The sequence below is a fragment of the Sturnus vulgaris genome, chromosome 3 (assembly GCF_052056855.1).
Source record: "Sturnus vulgaris isolate bStuVul1 chromosome 3, bStuVul1.hap1, whole genome shotgun sequence".
In the NCBI taxonomy this organism is placed as follows: Eukaryota; Metazoa; Chordata; class Aves; order Passeriformes; family Sturnidae; genus Sturnus; species Sturnus vulgaris.
In genome coordinates this window covers 45,978,871-46,006,538 of record NC_142245.1, presented here as the reverse complement: position 1 = coordinate 46,006,538, position 27,668 = coordinate 45,978,871, and the positions used below count along the sequence as shown (strand labels likewise).

The 27,668-nt window shown below is 39.4% G+C and overlaps 1 protein-coding gene and 1 long non-coding RNA gene across 4 annotated transcripts in view; one reads left to right on the top strand and one right to left on the bottom strand.

Moving 5' to 3' along the window:
- B3GALNT2 (beta-1,3-N-acetylgalactosaminyltransferase 2) overlaps positions 1 to 27,668 on the top strand; it is a 31,532-nt gene that overhangs the window by 992 nt on the left and 2,872 nt on the right. The window contains exons 2-11 of one of the 2 annotated variants that reach the window (XM_014874813.2): positions 11,783 to 11,930; positions 13,207 to 13,307; positions 14,377 to 14,570; positions 15,567 to 15,662; positions 19,993 to 20,103; positions 20,716 to 20,794; positions 22,023 to 22,206; positions 24,955 to 25,080; positions 27,053 to 27,212; positions 27,578 to 27,634. In XM_014874813.2, the coding sequence (XP_014730299.1) occupies positions 11,783 to 11,930; positions 13,207 to 13,307; positions 14,377 to 14,570; positions 15,567 to 15,662; positions 19,993 to 20,103; positions 20,716 to 20,794; positions 22,023 to 22,206; positions 24,955 to 25,080; positions 27,053 to 27,212; positions 27,578 to 27,634 (1,256 nt within the window). The remainder of the gene's footprint in view (positions 1 to 11,782; positions 11,931 to 13,206; positions 13,308 to 14,376; positions 14,571 to 15,566; positions 15,663 to 19,992; positions 20,104 to 20,715; positions 20,795 to 22,022; positions 22,207 to 24,954; positions 25,081 to 27,052; positions 27,213 to 27,577; positions 27,635 to 27,668) is intronic. The other variant, XM_088161522.1, reaches the window with a different exon arrangement.
- LOC148224320 (uncharacterized) lies at positions 2,877 to 14,481 on the bottom strand. Of its 2 annotated transcripts, none has more exons than XR_015802370.1 (2): positions 14,353 to 14,481; positions 2,877 to 5,354 (listed from the first exon to the last, which is right to left on the bottom strand). It is a non-coding gene; the product is annotated as an uncharacterized LOC148224320 (long non-coding RNA). The 2 variants fall into 2 exon arrangements; XR_015802369.1 differs by lacking the exon at positions 14,353 to 14,481 and adding an exon at positions 10,303 to 11,787.

Sequence of the window (27,668 nt, the reverse complement as noted above, 5' to 3'; positions counted from 1 at the left end):
TAGTGCAAATGTGCAAGGAGCAAGGTCAGTGCATTTGCGTAGTCTGAAGGCTGCAGAGTTGTATAGGTGTCCCTCTGTCCGTATTCTGGTTTTGGATATCACATCAGCAGTGGCCACACTTGAATTATAGAAGAATGGGAGATCTAATTGTTGGACTTCTAGCCTGATGTGCGTTTGAATTACCTGGTTGGTTTTGTTCCTCTTTCTTGGTGGTGTTTTGGAGCTTCAAAGCATTAATTTAGAGTTAGAAGTGGCAGTGTGGAATCTTGCGGTAACCTTTCCTGCATTAAATGCGTTTTCCACTAACAAACATTTCTAAAGAAAATCCAGAAGTTTCTCACTTGGTTTTGCTGTGAATGAGTGGTTTAGGTCACTTAAATAATCACTGTTAAAGGTATTGGCAAAAGTAGGAGTAACACAAATTTGTAAAAGAGCAGCTTAACAAACTTGGATATCAAGATTCTCTCTGTTGCTTGCTGCATGGATGAAACATCCCAAGGGAACTCCAGCTAGAATTAATTTAGAATTTACACAGAGACCAAAGACTGAAAGGTTAAGGGTTGACTCTGGTTGGGTCACAACGTTCAGGGTGGCTCACCTGCTTTTCAAACTCTTGATGGAGCTTAGGTGCAGCTAAATCCAATCTTAGTCTCCAGCTTGATCAGAGGTTTATATCTAAATGGTTTAGCAGCACTCAATCAATGACTAATTAATTGCAAAGTGATTTCCTTTCCTAAAAGTGTGTACAGTGGTTGAGAAATGATAGGAAATCTAGGTATATGTTTCCTCCAGTACCTTAAAGTATCCATAAGCTGCTGTTACTCTTTTTTAGAATGTGGCATTTGCAAATGTTCTATTTTCTTAAGATATATGGAAGAATTACCACACTACCCCCGTCCACCAAGTGCTCAGAAACTTTAATTCTCTGCTTGGTCCCTGACATTTTTTGGGTGCCATCTCAATTACTGCTTTGGGTAGTGCTTGCTGTGCTGCTGCTGCCAATTGCTCCACCTTTTCAAGGGAATTTCCCCTAATTAGAATATCACCTATAGATCTGTACCGTTTCACGTTTTAAGGGAGTGAGACCGTCTGTGAAAGTTCAGCAAACATGGGATGAATAATTGTGGGTGAATGTTTATATCACTGTGCAAATCTATTAAAGGTATACTGTGAACTTTTCCAAAGTAAAAGAAAGTTTCTTTTTATCCTCCTGCAAGGGGACAGACAATAAAGGACACATCTGTCACACCTGGCACTGCTGTCCATGGTGTGTGGCTCCTTGCAGCTGTTAAAAGTTGCAATATTGGGTACTGCAGCCCTCACTGGGGCCGTGTTGGCATTTAAGAGCTGATAATCAATTGCTGGATGCCGCCTCCCACCCAGTTTTCAGACTGGCCAAGTGGGTGAATTGTATAGTGGGTTCTGGAAATAATGTACCATTTTTCTAAGTCTGCTGCTACCCCAGAATTATTTCCATTTCGTGCCGCAGCAGGAGTCGAGCTTTGCAGTACCTTGGTAGTCTGGATCGGAGTGCAGGCACTGCACAAAGTACACGCACTGTGTGCCCTGGTTTCTGTCAGGTTTAGGGGCAAGATTTGAACTGAAGGACCACACACTGCTGACCATCGGGCGCCAGGCTTGGGTATTCAAAATATCGAAACCCAAAGTTGTTCCATTGTGATCTTCCACTGCAAAGCAAGTAGACAGTATTCACTTCTCGCCCAGAGCCACAAATTAACTTTTGTGTTTTGGCGAATAACACTTCGTCCATTCACTGCAGTGATTTTAACTCTGTGCTGTCCAAGTTATACACCCACCTTCTCCTTATCCTATTGCATCAATATTGAAATTTGTGCTCCTGTATCTGTGTGGAATTTTGTCAGTTGTTGAGGGCCAACAGGAATGAGAATGTATTTTGCTTTAGTGATGGGTCTGAGCTCATATTCAGAGGAATCTGAGGGAAATGAAGAATCAGCTTTCCTCAGTTTGCTGTCATCAGGGTCATCTCATCCCATTCCTCAGGGTATACAAGTAATTTCCTAATCTATACAATGTCAGGAGGATGGAAAGCCCACATAAACATAAATCTGATGTTTTCCTCCAACTTTTTTTCTCATTTTCTTCCTTAACTGATTTTGCAGCTGCTCCATTTTCAACGACAGTATTAATTCAGTTGCCTTTAGGAGTTTTATTTCTTCTTTTAGGTATAGTACCCTTTTATTGTTATTCTTGCTATCTTGATAAGCAGCTTCTAACCAGGTTCCTAGCATTTTGCAAATAATTCCTTTTCCATCCTTTATCTGGCCCCGGTCACCTTTGGCTGTCTTTCACAGCTGTAGTCATGCCAGTTAACACAACCCTGTTCTTCTGAGAATTTGGAACTTGGACTTATTCCGTGCTTTCTTAAGTAATCTGTGCTTCTGTTTGACATCCAGTCAAAGATGCCAGTTTGTCACAAATGAGTGGTTTAGGTTGCTTAAAGAGTCAATGTCAAAGGTAGTAGCAAAACCAGATATATCCTGGAATTAACCTGAGCTCACAGCTAAGCACCATGCAGCCAACTCAACTTATTTCCTGCTGCCTCCCACCTCTGCAGAGGGATGGGGAAGAGGATCAGGGAAAAAACAAAAAACGGGAAAAAACCCCTCCTGGATTGAGAAAGGAAGAACTGAGTTAGAATTCATGTAGAATGATTTACACAGAGGCTGAAGACGCAAAAGGGTAAGGGAGACCGTCCTGTTGAGTCATGAGATTCAGAGTGGACCCCCTTACTTTCTAAACTCATGGAGCTGAGGTGCAGCTAGGTCCAGTCTTAGTCTCAGATTTGATCAATGATCAATATCTAAAGGATTTAGCAGCACTTAATCATTGACTAATTTAACATTTACAAAGTGATAGGATTTACTATAATTTCTACAGTGACTTCATTGTACATCCAAGATGGCAACATTCATGCTATACTGGCAGAAGAGCATCAAAGTCAGTCCACACATGCATACACACTGACAGAGATACATTTATATACAAGGATGTATGAGTGTAAATATGTAGAGATATACCTGTTTAAAATTCCCCTCGAGTTCGGTGAAACACTCACTTCAAGTGTCTTGGCATTTCTCAGTGGGAGGGGGTTGATCCTCAAGGAATGGAAAGTTTCAGCCCAGGGCTCTGTTGTCAATTTTGGGTGCTGATCCTCAGAACTTTGCAAACTGGAGAGTGTGAGCTCTGAGAGAAATCCTACTCAGGGAGTCGCTGTGGCAGCCTGCTGTGGTGCATGAGAGCCAAAGGGCTTCATTCAGGACCAGTTTTTAGGGTTATTTAGATGTTTGGCTTTAGTCATCCATAAATTTTGACCCTGTACACAATCTGGGCTGGTAATTGCTGGAATTTTCAAAAATCTGGTAACTATGGAGTCTGTTCCATTCAGGGTACAGTTCAGGTAAGGAATGTTCCAGGCCTGTCAGGAGATGACCAATTAGTCCTGCTGTTATTCCTTCCTTGGTCAGGAGCAGGAGTTCCTTCCCATGGTCAGTGTCACCCTCACCTTAACCATGGTGGGACTGGTTCCCGGTCCAGTCAAAGGACACTTCACTGCCCAACTCATTACACAAAGGCCTAATGGGAATTTCTGAGGTAGAGCAGCCCTGAGGAGGGGGAGGAAGGCACCACTTGGGAGTTGCGGAAGGAGAGAAGTAGCTTTGCTCTTCAGTTTCCATGTTTCAAGCAGTTATTATTGGAGTTTGCATTCATTACTGTAAAACCATGCTGCATTGGATAATGCTAGGATAACTAGGATTTTTAGTAAGTGGGGTTTTTTAATACTGAAAGAACAAGTATATAATTTTTGTGCAGGATTTATTTAGTTGTAAATAAATACTGTTGTAAAGTTACTATTGAGTAGTGTATTCACACTGAAGAGAAGAATAACGATGCCACCTATAAAATGAGAACATATGTCATCCGTAGGAAAATGCTCAATGCTGTACATGTGTTGCCTTTTGTAGGCCCAATCCTTGCGTGGTATTTAAGGAAGAATCTGTCTCTTAGCCTTCCCAGTACCACAAAATGTACAAGATGTAGGTATGGCTGCCTTGGCTGAGCCAAGGGACCTCAGATATCTTCTGTGTTGTATTTTTTTATAATTCGGAGTGTTTTAGGAACATTAGTGAATTTGTATACAAGAGAAAGAAATGTCCCTATTTATTAAAAGACTTCTTGAATCTGAAACTACTTAAGAGGGTCTGGTAGTACCTGATAAAGCCAGTCTTGTTTCACTTGAGTAATTTTTTTTCCTTGTTTACTAGTCCAGCTGCTCTTTACTACCTATCACCTGGAATCCCTGGTGTGAATAAAAAGTAAATCTTATCATGGGGCAGTGTTTTGCAATAGCTGTGACATAAAAATGTATAATTTGTATATTCTCTGTTGTTTCTGTGCAGTTGTGTACAATAATTGTGTGCTATCTCAACAGTTGCAGAATTAGCTACCAGTAGAGGTCAAAGACAGAGTGAGCAGCAGTTCTGCATTTTGAGGACTTTAATTACCCTCCCAAATAATCATCACCACACATTCAAATGGAAATCTTTCAAAAAGTTGATAACCTGTTTTAGTGATTACTTGCCTTGGCTTCATTGACTCACACAGGATTGGAATAGACATCCCCAGCCAGCAATTCTGTTTTCTATTTCCGTTAAGCAGCTCTTGGTCTCTGTTGTAAAATGGCTGGTGGGCAACCTACATTTATTTAATGAAGGCTCAGGGTGGCTTTTTGTCTGTTCACTTGGATTCCTAGCAGTCTTAGGAAGAGCCTGTTCCAGAGGCTTGTTGTCCTGATTAAAAATATGTTCTCCTGATTAAAAATATGTTCTCATTTCTAGCCTAAGCTTACTTGCAACTAGTTTATGTCCTGTAATTCTTAAGTCTTTCAGTCAAAAGGGTCTTTATCCTCCTTCAAGTACCTCTTCAGCATGTAACCATAGAGGTCAAAGGTGTCTGTTTTAAACCTTTGCTTTCTTAAGTCGAGCACTTCAGGTACTTCTAATTTATAGCGGAAAATAGGCTTTCCATTTCTAGAAAACAGTTTTGTTATCTATAGGTGGTCGGATGTCTTTAAATGTAAACAGTGCTGCAGTCTTCACTCATTCCATCTACTTTTCTTCCTCTATTGGAAGTACCTTCTGTAACAAACTCTTCCTTTTAACTACCCCTTGTGAAAGGTCTGCAGTTTGCCTGCATTCTTGGCCCTCAGTTGCGTCTCTCCCTGTGGAGTATTCAGACTTTCTCTCTGTTCATGATCACATTTACCTTGGTGTCACAGAAGATAAAGTACACTTCTTGTAGGCAGTTCTCAGTAACTGGAAAAAAAATAAATAGGATCAATCCTGAGACCAAAGGCCTTTCTTTTAGTGTCCTGACTTTGGTGGCTTCCTGCTTTGTTTTTTGTTCATCCGTAATTGAGACTGTAATTCACACTTCTGAACAAGATTTGTTCAGGAACATGCTTTTAGGTTTAATTGAAAACCTTGTCTAACTGGTTACAAACAAGTGCTAGCCACAGAAAGTTTGTGAGTAGGAAGCTTAGTTAATTTTTTCTAAAAGTCTTAGATAAATGCTAATTATAAAATGACCTCAGAAACTTGAGAAGGAACAGACAGACCTGCTTTTAGCACTCCAGGTGGAATCATTGCTAATTGTGTGTTTTAATTGATGGCACGAATCTTATTGAGTAGGAAGTTACTCACTGTAGGACTTCAGCTACAGAGCCTTATCAGAAAGCTCCACACATTCTGTGTAATCTTCTCCTACTTGGCTGATGCTGATGCCCTTTAAGTTGTTATTCCTGTTACATTTCTGGGGGGGGTGGCAGCTAAAAATTGGCCCTTTTGGATTTGTGAGAGTCGATCTTCTACTAGTGAACAATTATGCAACAGCTTAAAACCCAACATTTTCTAGAGTCTGCTTGTATGCCATCTGTTGTCCTGTGGCTCAGCATGTACTTCTTCAAGCACTGGTCTAATGGGACCAAAATATGGCAACAATGATGCTCTGAGGTGAAGTTTTGCTAAAATATGGGACTTTCTTAAGAAAGGATGTTGTCTGAAATCTGATAGTCCTGTCTGTCAGGTAGTAGCATGCTTGGTCACAAAGTTATTTCATCTTTTGTAGGTGTGTAAAGACTTAGAGACTGGTGGCCTTGGAAACTGAAACTCGGCAGGTCAGGTTTGGCATTGGCAGTAGATGTGCAGTCGTGCCTAAAATGCTAGTTGTCCCCCACCCTTCATCTCTAAGTATGACATGGTTTTTCATAGATAGGCCACCCACAACATAAAACAGTCCCCTAACTTTTGATGGACACAAAATAATTGACAAAGAATTCACAAAATAAGCTGATGGTATTTTCCAAATGAATTGGGATTTTTTTAGGGTTTTCAGTTATTCTGTAGACAGATGTCCGAGACATTGCAAACTATTAATGAGTGGCACTGGAATTGCATTTTTGTATTTTGGCACTGAAGCAGGGGGCATAGAGGACCAGTTCTGCCAGAGTTGGCTGAATTAAGGTTTTCAACAGTTAGCCTCTAAATTGCCCACTGAGTGGAACAGCCAGAAGAGAGCAAGTAGCCTTCCCTGGGAGCAGGCTTTTGTTCCATGGCAGCAGGGATTGGTAGCCAATTTTCATCAGATAAAGGTGCTGTACCCTGCTTCCCCTGCCCTGCCACAACCCCACCCCTTCCTTCCACAAAATAAAAAAAGGAGGCATTAGTTTGTGTTGCAAAAAGGTTTTGCTTTGTTTCTTTTGACTTTGTTTCTGATGCTTTGGCCATTGTTCCCAGTTTTGTCTAGAAATATTCAAGTATTATATAATTAGGGTATCATCACTCCACCACTGTTATTACTGCCACTTGGCAATTCAGAAGGACCCTGCTGTCCTATTTCTTTTAAGGAATGCTGTTGATGTAAAACAAACAGAAACCTCTGCCTGCAGAGGTTTTGTTCTTTGAATCTGTAAATCCTATATAGAAGCTTGTCTGCCTCACAGAGTACTGCAGAAAGCAGGGGTGCACATCTTGGTGATTTCTAGCTCTGGGGTGAAGTAGGTACTGCAGGGAGGCCAGGTAGCTCTTCTTGCAGCAAAACATGTAATGTAATCAGCAGATGAGCTGTAGCAGATTACTTAAGTAAAGTAGATTAAAAGGGAGAAAGAGCTGCTTTTGCTCTTTGGTTTGTTCTTTTTCTGTGTGTGTCAGCATTCTGTGAATACAAATCTTTATATTGAATTAATTCCTTCACGTTTGTTTGGATCTTTCGCAAAGCGGCAGAGAAAAAAGAAAGTATTAAACCTCAGGAATATGGTTCCAAAATCACAGGAATAGGCAGAGATAAAAATGTGTGGGGTTTTTTATTTCAGCGGTGTTGTTCCTTTTTAGTCTTATTTTATGAAGTGGATTAGTTGAGAATATTCTAAATAACTTCTGCTTAGCCTACTTAGTTCCATTCACTGATTTATTCAGGAAAAAAAAAAGAGAAAAAAAACTGTGTTGGTAGCAGAAGATACAAAGCCCAGCCTTTCGTGAAGCTCACTTATTTTAGCAGGGTCCAGTGGAGGTGCTCTGGTGCCTGATATTGCAAGTAAGGCTACACTGCTGTGTTTCTCAGTGCACACACTAATGATGAGTCTTTCCTTTGTCCACTCCAGTTGTATGGAATGTGGAGACTTAATCACTTTGTGGACTGCATATTACGTCAAATTTCACTGAAAATGACTGGCAAATTTAGTAGTTGACTGGGGACTCATCAATAGAGATATATTTAACAAGACTGTGTTTGTTGACAAAATCAAGCTAAATGATTTCTCACTCTTTTCATCTCCTTATAATGAAGCAAATATAATTAATTGCCTAATTTGACATTTTATTGAGAATCAGTCTCATGGGAAGAAGAGATGCATGTTCATCTTTGTAGTTTGGGAATTTGAAAAACTCCAAGAGCTGTTGACTGCTGCTGAGGTGGTTAGAATCTGAGTAGGGTCAGCAGACTGCCTGTCAGTGTGACCTCTTTCCATGGGCAGCTCAGCAGGACACACACCTCTGCATCTTTAGCCGTGTCTTCTAAAGGCACAGCTTTGTACTCTACATATGCACTTGTTTGCTTTTTCCTGTATCTCTCCCAGACTTTGATGTGTTGCTAGTTCTCAGTCAAGCTTGACAGACAGGTGGAAGTTGACCACCACTTTCATCCATTTCATGAAAATTGGTGACTGAGAATCCTGTGAAAGCTTTCTGAAGCTGAGATGAAAATCTGTACCAATAAAAGTACAAGTATGGTCAGATGTATGGAAGCCAGTCCTTACAAATATTAAAGACCAAGAAAGCTTTAGTAGGAGCTTGCCATAAACAGTGTGACACAAGGTTCTGGCAGACTGGACTGAGTAGACTTAAGGCTGACAGACTTAGTGCTGACAGCTGCTGTAGAGAATTAAATGGACCTCAGCAGCTGAGGGAGGGCTGCTTGCATTCATGTTTCTGTAGGTTTTGCTGTGGATTAACAGGTAGGCTTTGTGTATTTGTCTCAGGTTCTACTGCAAAGTCTTGGGCTGAGTAATGCAACCGAGGTGCAGCCTTGAATAAGTAAGAATTCAAAAGCAAGGTAGACAGTGATAGTGGGAACTTTGGATTGGAAAGCTTCCTTTCCTTCTCCAGACCTTTGGTCCACAACACTTTTAGGGTTTATAATGGAATGTGATATGTAGCTTTTTTCCTTTTTCTTTTTTTCACCCCCTTCACGAACCACAGAATTTACAGTTTGTTCTTGTTTTTGAAATCAGAAAATGTAAAGAAGTAATTTTCTTGCACAAGCAGTTCCAGGTAAGAGCAATATATATGATGTGATACAGTCTGTCACTTAGAATTTTGTCCTAAAAGTGCACAAAAACAGAATGTAAGATAAGTAAGTGGCAAATACTGATTGCTTGTCTAAATTGTTACTATTGACTTTGAGGTCAGCAATGTTTTCTCTTATGCTGCATCAGAGAATATTTATGCACATATAGGAATTATCTTTATAAATTAATAATAGCCTTAGTATTTTGCCCTGTACTTCTCCCTTTATCTCCCTTTTTTTAAATAGTGCAACTTCAGAGAAACACATATGAATCTATTTCCTGAAATTTTAGCATTATTCCTACTTTTCCATAGGAAGTAGAAATCTTTACTAGTCAAAGTAAGCTTTCTTTTTTTTTTCATTTTCAGTGCTTTTAAAAGTGAAATGACATAATTCTTGTGACAGAGAAGACAGACAATCTTCTGAATATAGACCACTGCAATGCTGTTCTAAAAGCAATAGGGTATTAATTCTGAAGCATCTGTTACATTAACATTGTTCCCATGTGGATGGTTCATAAGGAAAAGCTTCACTCATTTTAAAACATAAACTAATTAAAAGTATGTATATTTGATTTGAATAGCTTATTTTTAGTTGGATGTTTTTAAAATTAATTCAAGCTAACTTATGCTGTTCTGAATCGTCACCCCATAGACTTGTGCCCTTAATTTTATTTTTCTTTGTGTTTCATGAGATGGTTCTGCTTCTTATTAAAAGTGATGTTTTAAAAAAGAAATCCGTGTAAACAGTACCTCATCTACAGTCTACAAGCATACTAGACCTATGAACTTTATATTGGATGGCTTGGAGTTAAGGCTGAAGAATGAGTCAAGAACAAGGGAAAATGGGATGTGTAAGCATGAATTACATAGCTACACAGGAATTTGCTATAATGTTGTACTTCATAAACATATGCCTGTCTCATGTATCTCTGGTGTCTTGGAGAGCTTGTGATTTTTGGCTATGTAATGACCTATAAGGATATTCAGAGCCTCTGGATAAATGATATTTAACAGCATAAAGGAAAACTAAATTGGTATTTTGGTTGAAGAGTGTTTGACTTACAGGTTTTTTCAGGTGTTATATAGGGCACTAGACTTGCTGCTCTGTAGCAAACAAATTATATTCCTAAACCTTGCCACCAATTCAATTATGGCTGTTGTAAGAGGTGCAACAGTTGACTTCTGTGAAAAAATGAAGAATGGAACTAATGGCTCATTGCTTGGTATTTTAAGTCATTCTGAGCCTAAGTTGATGGAAGCGTCTCTTAATAGGTTAATATTCAGCTTAAGTAATTGATAATCTTGTAGCTCAGTACAGATTAATTTAAATAATGGTGGAACTTAACCTTCTTATAGAAAATCAGTGTTTGCATACTTAAAACTGAAATATTTAGTGGGAAATGGGCTGGCAAAGGTTTACCTGTGGAAACATCACTCTGTGGTTTTTCTGCTTTTGCATTGTTCTGAGAATCAATTCCAGAGCAGTTTTATTTGGCTTTTGGAGTCAGGGGTATTTTCAATAGCCCTAAAAAACAATAACAAAAGTTCTGAAAACTTGATGTTGATTCAGGCATGGAACAGAGCAAGGCCAAGGCCTTTCCACTGCGTGCTGAACACTGACAATGGGGTATAAGACTAGATGGATGTCTGGTGGGATTTGGCCACAGCAGTTTTTGTGGCAAATGCTGTGAAGTCCTAGGTTAGTGAGCAGTGTAAAAGAACCCATCTATTCAGCTTCAAACAGGAGAAAGGGACGCTGGTACAGAAGGTAGAGTGGATAATAATTCAACTCCTTCTGGTGGGAGTTCACAATACAGACTTGGGAGTATTTTTAGTCTCTTAATCAGATTCTAAAAAATCTTGTCTATGCTATATGCAGTAGTTTAAAGCGCACTCACTTGCATTTGTTTTCTTTATCTGCAGCCCAATGGAAAACATAGTGAGATGAGAGGGAAGCAATCCTTTGCTAAAACTAAATACAAATCTGTCTTAACTCTAGGAGGTCTGATAGATTAAACTAAGCAAATGCACTTTAGCTACTTGCTTGACTGTTTACAGGCTCTAAATCAGAGCTCAGGTCTCCCTCTGGTCATAATCCTGCTTGAAATCATGTTCAGGTTTCATGAGCTCTAAATTAAAACAGCACAGACGAAATCCTGGATTACAAGTATTGGCAGCGCCATCCAGTTTTGAATAAAGCCAGAGCATTCCCCTGTGTAGGATGTGACACCCTGTGTGAAGGCAGAGTGGTGTTCCACTTCAAAGGGTTAGAAACAATAGGCCTTGAGATCCCACACTGAAATTATAAGGCAGAAGGATGGTCTCAGCAATCTCAGCAACTTTAGAAAGAAGGGAGAAAATGGACCTGTTAGTGAAGGTTTTAGCATATTGAAGATGTTTCTCTGATTGCGAACCAAGAATGCAAAAGTAGTTCTGTTGATTGGTTTTAGTGTTTCAGTTCTCTTGCTTTTGAGATGTCCTTTAATCACAGAATTTCAGAATGGTTTGGGTTGAAGGGACCATAAAGATCATCTGATTTCAACTCCTGTGCCATGGGCAGGGATGACTCCCACCAGACCAGGTTGCTCAAAGCCCCATCCTACCTGACCTTGAACACTTACTGGGATGAGTCAGCCACTACTTCTCTGGGCAACCTTTGCCGGTGTTTTACCACCCTCTGAGTAAAGAATTTCTTCCCAACATCTAATCTCTGTCTCCTCTATTTTAGTTTCAAACTCTTTCCCTTTGTCCTATCACTATCTGCATTGCAAAATGTTGCTCCCTCTCCTTTTTGTAAGCCCCCTTTAAGTACTGGAAGGCTGGAATTTTAATTATTGCTTGCAGCTCAGGCCTGTGGTAATATGTGCATAAAGTAAATATTTGTCACTTTCTGCTTCTAGGTCCACTGTCCTTCTTTCCTCAGTGGAAGCTGAAACATTATGATGTTATTGTCGGTGTTTTGTCAGCTCGACACAATCATGAACTACGCAGTGTTATAAGGAGCACTTGGTTCAGGCACCTGAAACAGCATCCTGCCCTGAGCCAACGGTAACACCTCTGCTGTTTCGTGGTTTGGGCCTGGGGGGCAGGGGGTGAGGACTGTAATGCTGAAATGTCTTGATTTAATAATTTTTCTTTTGAAAGTATGTCCTAGTTTATTTACTTGTTTCTGAGCATCTTGTACTCGGATAGATTTTTTTAAAGTCTGCTTAATAGTATATAAGAATACTTCTTGCCTTGGGCTGTAATTTTTATACACTGTATATGTACTTTTATACACTGCTCTTGCAATTACTTGCAACTGTCCATTAGTGAATTATAAGCCTTTCTCTTTTTTGTGTTGCAATATACAGTGTGCAATTTGAATCCTTGATAATCCAGGATTCTTGAAAGCAGGCAGGATTGCATTTGGTGAAAGAACCACGAAAACTCTTGCAAACAGCCCCAACTGTAAAGTTCAGGTTTATTTCCCACTGAACCAAGTGCACCAAACTGCTGCAGTGTGAGTGGCCCTTCCTGATTGCTTGCATAGACCTGACAGTGCACAGACAGGTCTGTTTTTGCTGAGAAGTTCTGCTGCAGCTCATCCCTGGAAACGCTGCCGTCCTCACACCTTGGTACCTGCCTTCCACTGAAAGTATTTTGCTGTTCCCATATTGGTGTCACCTTGCAGCCTGGAGCGCAGGATAGCCACTTCAGTCATGTAAAATTATGACCTTTCATAGCTTATATGGAGTTCTGGGAAGACATTTAGTTGCTAGGTGAAAAGATGGATCCTTGCTCTTTTTACTACTTGATGTCTCCCTACGTATGGAATAACTATGATTGGAGCGGGAGGGGAACCTCTTGTTTTGCTACAACCCAAAATGGAAATATTTCATTGTAACAGATAGCCTGGAATCCTCCTTCCTCCTTTGATGCTATGTATCTTTTTTCTTACTATTTTTTTCATTGACTTTTGAATGTGTAGTATTTAAACGATCTTGAATTAAGTAACAAATTCAGGGTGGGAGGGGCAGGTCTCTGAGATCCTTCAGTTTTGCTTTAGGCCTTTTTTCTGTTTAGTGTGCTGGCTGTCTTGGATCTCATTTCTAGCTGCCAATCTTCTCGCAACCTCATAATGTAAAATGTTGACATGGATTTGGAACTGAGCTCCTATGAGGGGATTCATGTTGTTGCTCTGCATAACAACTGTCATTGCTGATTTTTAAGAGGTTCAAAATCTTAACCCTGTGAAAGACAGGCCACGGTGATAAAATTAAGTTTATTGAAGATGGAGGGAGGAGGGAAGAGAACTGGTGTTAATAAAAGCAAATTATTTTAGTGTCCTTGTGAAGTTTATAATAGGTGCGCATGGTTGTGCTGTGCCAGTGAAGGACAGAGAAGACCCCTACTCCTGCAAACTTCTGAACATCAGTAACCCAGGTATAGAAGTTAAATTTTAAATATTCTGTGGTCTGAACTAGAGCTAGTCATCTTTTCTGAGAGTAATTTGGGGAGTTTAATTGAGACAGCTAGTCTTGAAAACAAATACCTCCTAGAACTTGTTGCATAACCTTTCTGTAAGTACCGTGTGCAGGCCAGAAAGGGAGAGGTATTTGGGCATGTGAACGGGAGGCCATTGACTTCTAATGGATTTGCATTTTCCTTGTGTCACCAGACCGTCTCTCCCATATAAAATACATTTTTATTTGACCTATGTGTTAAATGAAGTTGGAGAGACAAAACGACCTGGCAGAGTGTCAAATCTCAAGAAAATAGCAAGGTGACAGTCTTGAGTGTCAGATGGACTTGTCTGGTGACTCTGTGCAAGTCTGACATAGGTTTTTCAGATTCTGCTTTAGAGAGAATACAATTAAGAGATGTAAAATGGGGGAAAAATTAAATGCCATACAGAAATTCCTAACTAAAATTGTAAATTTTTCCTGTCACCTTTTGTATTTTACTTGATATTTGCTCTTTAATACATTTAACAAAGGTCTGCTAGGCACCTGAGCCATGATTCAACGCAAAATGTAATTTCTGTTACTTTCTCTTTGAATGACAACATCCACTGTTCCCAAGTATAAATGGTACCTCAGGGCTTAGGTAGGTGATAATGCCAAAAAGCAGGCAGCTGAATTAAGTGGAGGTGTGTGGCATTTTGATACATGAATAATTATTTTATTATGCTAATATGCAGGTATTCATGCAGTCAAATAGCATTTTTGTCTTCCTGCTGTGCATTTATTGTGTTTCTAATTTTTTTTCCTGTGGATATGTAGGCATTGAGCTGCGATTGCTATTAGCCTGCAGGTTGCTGTATCACTGAAATTTTTCTTGCTGCGGTCTGCAGCCCATTATATTTTCTTTTCCTCCAGTGCTTGATTATTCTTGTGTACTTGTGAACCATGCTAATTAACCAGAATGTTTTGCATGTAGGCAGTGTGCTTTGTGTATATCCAGGAACTATGGATTTTTCTCACCTTACCTCTGGCCTCTCCTTTTCATACAGTTTTGAATCAGGAAATTGAAGCGTTCAGTCTCCCTGAGGACACACCTTCTGTGCTGTCTGAAGATAGAATCGTCAGTGTGAACTTCCGTGTACTTTACCCCATTGTCATTACCAGCCTTGGGGTATTTTATGAGGCTGATGGGGTGGGATTCCAGAGGAACATCACTGTAAAACTGTACCAGGCAGAACATGAGGTATTGTAGTTATCTTTTCAAAGCATGATGTCTCTTTTTTGTAGATTAAGTCCTTACAGAAAGTGACAAGCTGTGTTGGTTAGTTAGAAGAGAAGTACTTAACTGATGAGCGTATGAATTATATTTTTCATCTGTTGCATTTTAAATTCTCATACATGTATACAGAGGCACTTTCTGGATGAGGAAAAGATACAATTCACAAAGTGCTATGACTTAATATAGATGCTATTATGAAAGAGCACTTACATCTAATTCCAAAGCACAAGTTTTTGTTTGTGTTGGAGATTATAAATATTGATAGTTATTAAGGAATAAAAAATAAGCTATCGAATATATTTAAAACATGTGCAAAAACAGATTTGCTATCTTCAAGCAGAGATGCAGCACAGCTGTAATTTTTTCTTATTTGTCTTCTGGCAAGACATTTTAAGATTTCTAGAAACTGGTATTATTTACTGGTAATAATCAGACTTCATTGACAATTTCCCCCAGTCTCAAGATCTTACGGGTTTGATAGAATAGCTTTGTGCTTTATGATTCAGAGTGAAAAAACATTTTGAGCGAGATTGTTGCATTTGATATATTACATTTATCTCAACCAATAACTTGATAGACCAATTTCAAAACTTCTGCCTATGCTACAGTAAAAAGAATTGTAAATATGACTTCCTGGATGAATTTCCAAGGAGTTTGGTTTATAATAGTCGTAATAAAAATAAAGCTATACTGTAATCAAATTCATGTTTCCTAAATTGTAGAATTCCTAAATGTTCAATGTCTGATAATTTTATCTGCATTAGCAGATAAAGGAAGGAGAAAAGTTGGTATCATTAGAGAACTTGGAAATTGTTTTCTGAAGATTGGAATTTGGCAATGCAGCATCTTTATGTAATTTGTTATTATCTAAGAGCCATTTGATGGCCTGTGTAATACAGTAGCACTTCTAATGTGTGTTTTGATTTTTTAAATTTGGTTTTTTTCCCCTGTTGTTCACAGGAAGCAATCTTCAGTGCTCGCTTTAGTCCACCAAGCTGTGGAGTGCAGGTGAACAGATTGTGGTACAAGCCAGTAGAGCAGTTTATTTTGCCAGAGGTATGTGCAGTATCAGAACTGACAGCAGTTCTTTTAAGTCATCTGGACAGACTGACTGATAAAACTGGCCTTTGCTTGAGGCAGAAAAGGGCAAGTGAAAACCTCTAGAATGTTAGCTCTCAGTAGTTGCCGGGGTATGCTGAAATCTAGTATTTGTTTTACAGCATCTTATTATCACGGGCAGTTACAAAGCATAAGCCTGGAAAATACAAATTGATAAAAAATTACATTGTCAAATAGTAGCAACTTCAGAAGACTTACCTATTTCTGATTGAAAACTGTACCTGCTTTGATTCTGTGGGAGAGTTAAGCAGAAAATGTGATCCTTCTTTCTCCCTTCTGCTTTATCAGACATTAGCACACAAGATAGGGAGGCGAGGATGGCACAGGTTTCTAGGGAACAGCTGGAAAACAGGAACAGAATATCATAGGAAAATACTCTGATGTTTTTACAGTGAAGGTTTAATGAATAAAGGTTGGCTCAGAAGGAGAATTCTAGTTAGCAGACCCTCCCACGTACAAGAAATTGTTCTCAGTGGACCAGTGATCTCTCACTAGATATCTCAGCTACCATTTTAGACAGTTTCCCTTAATTTAAATGTTTTCCTGGACTTTTGCTGTGATTTCTGTAAGTTGTCTTTAGGTCTGGGTTGTTTTATTATTAAAGAAATTGTGTTATGAAGGAATGAAGCAAGAGAAGACTGAAGAGGGAAGAGAAGAAAATTTGAGCCAGTTTATTCCCTGATTTGTTCTCCTGGTTTTATACTAATGAATGCCTTTGGAAATCTATTAAATTTAAGGGGAATCTGCCGTTGGCTGATTGGTTTATCATCTTAGACAGTGTTTACTGAATACTGTGCAAATTATTATGCTGGCAGGAGACTTTTCAGGTGAGCAGACCACTTGCAGGATTATGTGCTTATGTTTTGGCAATCTAATTTCATACTAAAATTATTAAGGGTTTATTTTACGTTTTTAAAAAGAATATTGGTTACCCAGTAATTTGGTAATCTGTCATGTGAGCCTTTTCCCTGTAAGACTTTGTTTTGAGATGCTAAAATTCCAGGCATTTGTAATCTTGCTATAAATGTTTGCAATTTTCCTGAGAGGCAGACAGGAAGTATATCCTTGAGAGACAGAATATTAGTATTCATATATTTCTTTGTGTGGGCTTCCTTAATCTGATATGTGTCATGTGCTGAATGCTTACAGGGTAACACCATGTTTCTAACGTAGAGTAATAGGGTTTATGCACAGCATGCAGTCTCCTGTGATGCTCAGGAAGCTGAAGCATACACGATGATTCAGAAGAGGTGGCAATGCCCACGTGTTCCTGTCTACTTGTTTGAGAGCACTAAATTTAGTGAACTGTTTAATTGTCATAGGGTAGTGTCTGAGACAGTGTCTATTCTCTGTCTTTCCACCTTGAAGAAGTAATGGATTGTACAGACTGCTGAAGAGCTTCATTCATCTTCCAGCTGAAGTGCTGCTCTTTCTGCTCATCCTGGGGAAAGGGGAGGAAATGCAGCATTAGAATAAGCATCTGGCAGGCCAGATTGTGGGAGACAGAATCGATCATTCAGCTTTGGAACGACTGAAAGTGCAGAACAGCAGAAGTGCCAGCAGATAACTAAAACACACAGGGCTCTTACAGACAAGTTTTAGCAAGGCACTTGTTTTGTCAAAAAGCCGTGGGCCACTTGCATGAAGATTGGACTCTGAATACACATATTCTGTATTACTAATGGGGAGTAGTTGGAGGAACAAAAAGCACAGCACTGTTTTAACATTAGGAGTTTGGCAGGGCTGCATTATGTCAGTTCACCTGTTCGGTATTCACTGTAAATGCCACTGCGCTCTGGCAGCAACAAGGCTGGAATTTAAATGGGGAAAAACAGATGATGTAGTCTCAGGTGTGCCACTAATGTTTTTGCTTTAAGCATTTTCAGACCTCAGCTTTCATTAAGTGGCTTGGAGTAAGAATAGCTGAAGGCTAAAGTCATTAGAAAATTTGCTTACAAGTCTTTCAACCTGGAAAATAATGATAGTTTGCAGCCTTAGGACACCTTACACTGAGGTTCACTGGTAGTAACTGATTAAGACTCCTGGTACGTTTGAAGTTAGTATCAGTAATAGTCAGCGGTGAGAATTGTAATGTTTCTGCTTGCTGAGGCATGAAGGGACTCTCTTGTTCCTAAAGGACTCTCCTGTTCGCTAAACAAATTTCCAAAGGTTGTGTCTGTAAACAGGACACTGAGATGTGATTAGAGCCCAATCTCTACAGCAAAAAACATTGGAAGAGGACATGACAGTCACTGCAAAAAGAGAAATTGAGCCACTAAAAAGTGTCTTAGTATTGGTGTGTTTATTTTGATAACTGAGAAATAATTAGACAAACAACAGAAAGCTGAATATGAGTCAGCAGTGCCCTGGCAGCTAGGAGGGCCAGCTGTGTCCTGATGCTGCATTCAGGCACAGCATCACAGCCAGGCAAGGGAGGGGATTGCCCCAATCTGCTCTGCACTGGGGCACTCACCTCCAGTGCTGGGGGCAGGTCTGAGTGCCACAATGTAAGAAATTGAACTGTTAGAGAGTGTCCAAAGGAGGGCAATGAAGATGATGAAGGGCCTTGAGGGGAAGGCATTGGAGGAGCAGCTGAGGGCACTTGGTCTGTTCAGTCTGAGGGGAGACCTCATCACAGTTACACCTTCCTCATGAGGGGAAGAGGAGGGGAAGGCACTGATCTCTTCTTTCTGGTGTCCAGGGACAGGACCCAAAGGAATGGCCTGAAGCTGTGTCACGGGAGATTTAGGTGGGATATTAGAAAAAGGTTCTTCACCCAGAGGGTGGTTGGGTACTGGAACTTGCACTTGCTCCCCAGGAAAGTGGTCACAGCACTAAGCCAAGAGTTCAAGAAGAGTTTGGCCAATGCTTGCAGGCAGAGGGTATGATTTGGGAATGGTCCTGCAGGGTCAGGAGTTTGATGGGATGATCCTTATGGGTCCCTTCCAATTCAGCTTATTCTGTGATTCTGTGAAACAAGGGGAGGGTATTGAGCATGGAAGTTAGGCTTGAATAAACACTGGCTAGCTCCATTATTAGCTTATAAAGCTGGCATTTTAAGTAATAGATGAGAGACTTCTGAAATGCACACAGAGCTGTCATTAAACACTGAGACTGCTGCAGATGTTAAGACCTACTTCTAGAGGAAAGCAAAAAAGTAAGATGAACTATAATCTAGACTTAAAGGTGTTTCAGAACTGGAGAATTTTTGGAGAAGGTTTCTAGTGTACAAGGAAGCTAAAATGGGGAACAGACGAGAGGTTGGTATAAGTAAACAGACTTCCTACAGCAACAGAGATATATCTACAAAGAAGTTGTTTTTCTGTTCCAACACCCACACTAACAACCAGTGTGTTTCCTATGAAACTGGGAGAGACAAAATGGAATGTGCTCATCTAGGAGTCAGGAGTATAACAACCCTACCTTTTCATAAGGGAGAAATTGCTTAAAAATTTTTAAAAGATAAAATTCTACCAATACTCTTACTTGTACAACTTACCACTCGTTCTCTTGCATGTTCTCAGGAGTCTTCAGTTTAAAGTTGAGATAAAGTCCTTTCAAATGCAAGAATTTACATGCACACACACACACACACATATATATATATATATATATATATATATATATATATATATATATAAAACATGGAGTGGCATAGCCCAATTGGACAGTTAAAATCAGAAAACTTTGAAGTTATTCACTTGTCTTTTTCTTCCTTATCAGCCAAGATGTGAGGTAAGAATTCTGTCACTCCTGCAGTAGCTTGTGACACCTTTACTGTGATAAAGGTGGCCATATTTTTCTTTGAGTTTTTGCTGGTGTCAGGATCTGATCTGAGTCTCTGATCTCTGTTTGGCAGATAACGATAAAAGCTGAGCTTGTTTCCAAATCTGTTTTAACGTATTCTCTTTGTAATGCAGGATTTTATATTTGATTTTTAAAAATTCACTTCAGGTCACCTTTAAATGCTATTTTGATGATTTTAGAAAGCCAAAGTCTTTTACACTAGGCTTCTGTTAGAAGTTTAATATAGAGATTCATGATTAGTGTTAAAAGAATGATTACTTGTTACTGAGTTTCATGGATGTGTTTCATTTATGTGTAACTTATTTTTATTGAAGTGTAAGTGAAACATTTATGTTATGCACTCAAGCTAAATCTTGTGTGAAGTTGACTATTATTTTATAATTTTAAAGAGCCTAACTGTTTGACTTTGTTTTTTAAAGTCTTTGTATACCTTCATAACAGTGTTTTGCTCTCTTACCAGAGTTTTGAAGGTACCATTGTGTGGGAGAGCCAGGATCTTCAGGGCTTGGTTTCAAGAAACCTTCATAAAGTGATGGTGAATGATGGAGGAGGTGTTTTCAGAGTCATTACAGTGAGTCCCCTCACCATCCTTTCCACCATGTTTCTATTTTTCCTATAAGTGTTGAGAATTTAGCATTTTACTTTCTGTGTTTTTCTGTGTAAATCATTAATTCAGTTGGGCTTCTACTTCTGTCTCAGAAGAGAAGTTTTGTTTTGCCTTCTTGCAAAAAGTCTGGTTATTTGCTTTTTGGCAGTGTGTCTCTTCTTGTGTCAAATTGTTGCTTGCCTAAACATCCTGTGTTGTCATCATTTAGCCAGAATAATTTTGCACTTTGCTGTCAACTTCAAAACTAGTTTTCTGGTAGTACTGGTAGTTTTGGGTGAAAATTTAAAAAATGCCACAAAACAATAGTTAAAAATCTTAGTCTTTCATGGCACACTGTGTGATTCTTGGGGTGGTCCTGTGCAGGACCAGGAATTGGACAGCAATAATTGTTGTGGGTCCCTTCCAGCTCAGGATGTTCAATGATTCTGTGATTATGCAGGTGCCTAAACTGGCAGGGCTTTAAATTAATTTCATTCTTAGTTGCCAGAAAACTTCACACCTTAAAATCAGAGAGAAAACATATCAATAATGAGAGATTAATTAATCGATTAATTTCCATTAATCTATTCCTAACAGGCAGGGGAAGGGTCACTGCCACATGAACTCTCAGAAGGTGTGGAGGGAATAGCAGGTGGTTTTATCTACACTATTCAAGGTAAGTCCACAAAATGTAGCATGACATTTGATGTTATGGTGAAACAGGTAATTTAAATTACACTTCTGAGTATAATTTGTGCTGTCTCCATGAACTTGGTCACCCTAGGTTTTCCTAACCTAGGAAACCTTGTGTTTCACCAAACATTTTCTTCCTGGATCCTTTATGCTTTAAGTCAATGTCCTGATGTGGTTCCTTTGCTTGCCTTTTGTCAGCCATTCCAGTTGATTTGCATTCCTTTGTCCTTTTATCTAGACTCTCTTCTTGGATTTTTGTTACTAAAATTAAGGCAAAAAATGTCATGCAATGAAATCTTTCCCTGATATTTTTCACACTTTTTCCCAGTTCTGCTGCAGATAGAGATACTGTATAATACTGTTTAATATGGACAAACAGTTTCCATCCCTGTTGTTGCTCTTTTACACCTATTTCAGCAGAATATTCAGAGATTTTATAGGAGCCCTTTCCAGTTTCTAAGATTTTTGGTCACATAGCACTGGAGTTGGTGTGTTGTTATTGGTCCATTATAGCCACCACAAGCAGTGACTTTGAGAGTGTTATTGCTGTGTTTTTGTAGCTAGGCCTGGCAGATATAATTGGATAATTGGGCAGTCTTGTTGTCTTCTCATCTGTGTAGGAGCCTGAATTGAGGTGTGTGCTAAAGCCCTTCCATCTTGTTTGTCAGACTCTTCTTCAGTACCACAAACTACCTCCTTATCTGCAATATATTTTTAGCTTTTACCTGCAGTTATGTGATGTGGTTCAGCAGGGGCCATCTGTGCTACATCAAAGCAATGCCTATTTGATTATATTTAGCATAGCATTGTTTGTTTGTTTGTGTGTTTATTTCTTAATGCTAGATACGTATACTTAGGAGTAATTGACAGTGGCCATTTTACTCTACAGATAAGAGTAATAGTGAAGTCCCAGACTGCTCTTTATATTAAGAAACCTTAAAAAGTTGAATTATTTTATTACTGAAAAGGAATACTTTATTACTTTTAACTTTTAGTGTCAGGCCTTATACAAAAATATATTTCTTTGCTGTTCTGTAACGTTTACCATTTTGTAGAAATTTTAAAATTAATTGCAGGATTTTCATAACCCCATTAATTTGAATGCTTCTTCAGATTAATTTTATCAATGTGTGCCCTGTATGATCCAAGAGAAATGTGAAATAATATGCAGGTATGCATCTTTGTTTAATAATGGGTGCTGTTTCTTTCAGAAGGTGATGCTCTTTTGAAAAGCCTCCATACTCGTCCAGAAAGGTTTGCAAGTCACATAAAAAACCTTGAGAAAGAAGATGCTTTATTGAAGGAAGAAAGCAGTACCTATGATGACATTGTTTTTGTAGATGTGATTGACACTTACAGAAATGTTCCCTCCAAACTGCTGAACTTCTACCGATGGTAAGTTGAAAAGAAAATATTTTCTTGTTTTCTCTTAGGAATGGTGCTGTTTGCAGTGCAAGATTATGCAGATTATGTTATTTGATTGGTTCCATGAAATGCATGCCTTATGTGATTTACTTCATTATGTTGTATTTCTCTCTTACAATTCTGGGGGCGTGTAGTGAGTAAAATAGCAGTGCCTATAGTTTTTTGAATTGCTGACCCTTGGTGCCTCAAATCAGCACAAGCTGGCAAGACAGGCTCCTGCTCTAAGAGTCCAGATGTAAAAATTCTCATTTCTCCTTGTAATTTATTTTCATTTGTATCTAACTGAAAACTAGCAGATTTAGTATTTTAAAGGATGCCTTTTGACCAGTTTGTATATTTACTCAGTGTTTCAGTTTGGTGCCATTGCTCCAGTCCTGTAATCATCTTGATAGGCCTTTGCTGGACTCTCCACCCAGTATGGCCGTGTGCCTCTAGTGCTGAGGAGTCCAAGACTGCACACTCTAGTCCAGATGTGGCTACAGGAGCTTGTGTACAGGAGGGACAGAAGGCTGATAGGAAGAATTTTCATAGTGTAATACATTGTCTGTGGTGAATCTAGTAAGTTTCAAATTTGCAGTGATTACCATTACTCTGAGACAACTGTTTCAGTTAATTGATGCTGCTGTGGAGTAAGAAATATAACTGACAGATGTAATTTAACCAAAATTCAGTTTAGTTGCTTGCAGGATTATCCCTTACTTCACAAATTCCATTGCTATGAATGTAACTGAAAAACTGAACCATGCTTGCAGTTCTAAAATGAGGTTTGCATGTCTAGACTTAGATCTTTGTGATAGTTTCTTACAGATGAGTAGTTTTTCAAAATTTAATAATTAAAGGCTTTTAAAAATACCCTTCTTGTTAAAAGAAGTTAGTCCTACAAACGTTATTAACCAACCCAGCCATGATCCCTAGAATCTTAAGCTTTTTTGGTTATTTTACGTGTATCACATTCAACTATTTCAGACAGGTAAAGATAACATTTTTCATATTTGAAGGGTCATTTACAGAGGAAGAGTAAGTACAGAGTTGTTTCCACAGATTTTTTTACCACCTACGACCTTCTCATTGTCCTTGGACTGACTGCCTTATCCTGAAAGTAGGCTACTGATGTGTAGCCAGTGGCTTGTAACAGCTGTGCTGCCATCAGCATCAGGGATTCATTTCCTTCTGAGGTCAATAGTGCTTAAGGTGGTGTTACAGTTTTGATTTGTTAATTTGAATATACTTATTTTTCTGTTGTGAGACAGAACTAGGAGCAAAAGCAAGGTAGGCTTAAAACTTAAAAGGGTATAAAAAGAAATTTATTAACTACACAAAGACAAAAGAAAACTATAAATTTAGAATAAGGTTTTCAGACTACTTTTTCCTTTCTCTTCCCATTTCTTTTTAACAACAATATACAAAGACACTTCAGTCAGTTTTCTACTTAAATAATCTTATTCAGTTCACTTCAGAGAGAGGAGTTTCCTCTTGTTTGGTTATAGGGATTTTTTTCCAAGGAAGGAAACAATATTTTTTTTACTTTACTTTCACGAATAGCAGCTGCCCGGGAACCTGCAATCGTGGCATTTCTCTTAACGTCACAGACTTCCCAGAGCTGTGCTTGTGGGCCATGTCAAACTCATGGGTTATTACTTTTAAGAATGAACTGTTTTAAAGCAGAAGTTCTTTTTATTTCTTTTTTCTTTGTTTATGCTTCATTTTCAGAAAACTGAGATCCCCTTCTTTCCTTGGAGCAAAAGATTTTTAACAGAGGTGCTTTTGGTCAAATGATCTATCACATGGAACACTTTTTTCTACGGTTTATAGGAATATTCAGTGTAGTACAGTCTACCTTACAGCTCACAAAAGGATTTTCAGCTGTCTTCACAGCATTTCCTCATTTTCTTCTCATCTAAAAAACTTAGCTCTTGCTTTACTGACTTTGTATCTTTCTTGTTTTTTCCTCTCATTCAAAGGAAGATTGGAGGTCAGGAGCACTAAAGAGTTGACAGGAGTTGCAGGGGCTGGGCCAGGCCCAGGTGAAGGATGGCTGAGATCTCAGTCAGCCTTTCTGGGGCTCATCTGCAGCCCCCACACTGCCCATGGCCACCCCTGCTCCCCAGACAGGGCCCGGCTGCCTCCCCCAACCATTGGGTCCCCTGGTTTGCAAACGGGGCCCAGTGGCCTCCCGAGCTCCCCCATGGGAGGGAGCCTAGGCTGGGCCGGTGTGACCTGCTCAGCCACCAGAAATAAAAGAGAACTTTGTTTCCTGTGTCACCTCCTTCAAAATGTGTGTTCATGGAGTGAACTAACTTCTCCAATTGATTTCTTAGGCTGTCAGTAACTAAACCAGCCTTTAATTGGTCCCCTCAACTCAAAGAAGTTCTTATAGAAAAAAACTTCTCTAAGTTTATCCTTCCCCAGGTATAACTAACACAGGTGGTTTCATTAGTAAATCCACCATCTGTCCTCGAGAACAAAACTTAAGATTTGTTTTCTTCTGCTCATACACAAGTCCATGTTGTAAGATCATCATAGGATACAGCTGCATCTCCTTTGAAGGACAACCAGTCAGCCTTGGTTGATAGATAAAACATTTAAAAGTCAAGGGTAGGAAAGACATTCCTTCCTTCTTGCTTCCCCCTTGCATCCCAAAAAACCCCTTGCAGAGCGTACTGTCTGTAGTTTGTGGTGTGCAGCTCAGCATCTCATCACTTTTCTTTTTGCCTACAGGACAGTTGAATCAACGAGCTTTGACTTGTTGCTGAAGACGGATGATGATTGTTACATTGATTTGGAAGCTGTTTTTAACAGGATAATGCAGAAAAAATTGGACAGGCCAAACATTTGGTGGGGAAAGTAAGCTGTTTTTTAAAATTATCTTTTAAGAGATAGATACCATTTCTTTAATGAATGGTTTAGTGACTTAAGTCTCTTTTCATGTGGGTTCCCCTCCTATGCCTAAGGAAGTCAGTTGTAAAAAGCAGGACTTCTGTATGTATTAGAACTTTGAATCTCAGAATCAGTAATCAGTCCTTTACAATAACTTTCCAGAGTATGCCTTGACAATTATTTAAACTTGCTGAATATTTTTCTTTGTCATGGTACCTAAGTAAATAAGAATTTTCCAGCAATACAGTGAAGTTAAAAGGAAAGTACATAGTACAGAACTGTAAATATTACTTTTTGTGATGCCACTGTGATTTTTCTGGTGGGCTTGAGGAAGTGGGGTAAAAGAAACAGAATTTCTGTTATGGTCTGCACTTTATTGTAACATCTTTGACTTTCAGGCATTGCTACCCATTTCTGCTGTTTGAAATAGCAGATCTGGTTAATAAATTTTTGAGTGAACTTTCCCAGCCTGTATTACACTTGTGAATAACCAGGAGGATCAAAATAGCCCCTATCTTCCATCCATGGAATGCATTGCAGCTCTGGTATGACATCCAATATAGCAGAAACTCTATGCTACTATAGTATTCAATATTGTGTAATGATACAACGTGCCTTCCTGTTGCCCTCTGCTAGTTGAAGAAAAACAGGTCTTTGCTGCTCTGCTTCACAAATCTGATCCTGCCTGTTGCTTTCTCATAAAGTGATTTAATAAGGTGTCTGGTCGAGTGTGTGAAATAGTTGGTTATCTTGTGATTATCTCAAAGATCTGTAGGAGTGACATCTTTGAGTATAAATTCTGTAATAGTCACAGTCTTCTGGTCAGGCAAGTATGACGTGTAAGGAACAATGCTGAAATAACTATGGAAGTATAAAATTATTATCAAAGCAGATGCTTCTCAGTCTGGAGGGGTTTGAACCCTTTGTGCTGTGATTCAACAGAGTGGAAGATACTGAGTCTAAAATGAGTTCAGGTATCAGATGAGACTTTTATTTATTGTGCTTTAACATGTCAGCTTCAGTTGAAATGGGCAGAATCTGGTAACATATCTGCCACTCAGCTGTAATTCCTTCAGGGCTGTTGTCTGAGGTGACAATTCTTAGTAGCTCACTGAAGCTTTCAGCTGCTTGTGCTCATGACTGGAAAACAGCAATGCTGAACCTCTTTGTAAAACAGGGGGAGACCCTGCTGCATTGACAGCGTTATGTCTGTTAGCTGTGAGTGCGTGAAGTATTTGTGAGGCCAGCGGAGTGCAAGAGCAGCTTGTTCCCAAACAGGGACACTGGGCAGTTTGACAGAGTCCACAGCGCTGCACAGTGTGGCAGCGAGCTCGGCCCCACTGGGAGCGTGTGGGGAGACTGTGCAGAGACTGCTCCCTGCAGGCCTCCAGGAGTGAATAAAGCCTTCCTTAGAGAACACCACTGCCAGGAAGAGCTTTTTTTGTACTTCAGCCTTTGAACATATCCTTTGTTGAGCTTCACGAGCTGTTTTGGAAAACAGCTTAGAGAAGGTACACACTGCTTCCTGATTTTTAAGGTTTTAACAGGAAAATGGTTTGCCTGCTGAAGGCACTGCCTTTGTGTCATGTTGATTAACCAAAGGGATTAATTAGCAGGACACAGATGTGCCTGTAACAAAATAGAAGGGTGTGCTTACCTAGTTCAAAACTCAACAGCAAGGTGCAGATGCTGAAGACCTGACTGTCAATGTTGCTTTTGTTTCTGTTTTGAAAACTTTCTCTTACTATCCAAGATTGAGACTGAATAACAGTTACAATTTTAGCTTTATGCCCTAGATAAATAAGACTACGAAGTATAATTAGGTTCATCTACTTCTTCCTCTCAGTCGTTTGGTATCAGTACTACTTCAGTTGTTATCAGTGTTCATAGGTTCCACAGAGGACTCTCTATAAACATCTCATACCTAAATGCTTTTCAGTTTCAGACTAAATTGGGCAGTTGATCGAACTGGGAAATGGCAAGAACTGGAGTATCCAAGTCCTGCATATCCAGCCTTTGCCTGTGGGTCTGGCTATGTCATCTCCAAAGACATTGTACAGTGGCTGGCAAGCAATTCTGAAAGATTAAAAACGTACCAGGTAATAAAGATTATTAATTTTCGGTGTTAAAGTGGTCTGGGGAACAGCATGTACTGGATGAGTCAGAAAGAACATGTGGACTTTTGCCACGTTCCTGATTGCTATGTTTAGTGCCTGTTCTAGGTCAAAGCACAGATGTTTTGGACTGGGAACTTCTGGAGCTGTGATTTTGTTTTTTGTACTATTTTTGTAAGAACAGTGTATTATCATGGGAAATTACACCTCTGCAGTAGTCTGGCTTAGGTTTTTGTAGTTACCATTCTTTAGTGCTGGTAGATGGTGCAAGTTATTCCAGGTCACAGTCGTGCTTTTATGCTTTCTTGGTGGTCATATCTGTGTTTTTATTTTTTTTTGTATCATCTCAGGGTGAAGATGTGAGCATGGGCATCTGGATGGCAGCTGTAGGGCCCAAGCGATATCAAGTAAGTCTGAAGGAATTGTCTGACCTTACAGGAG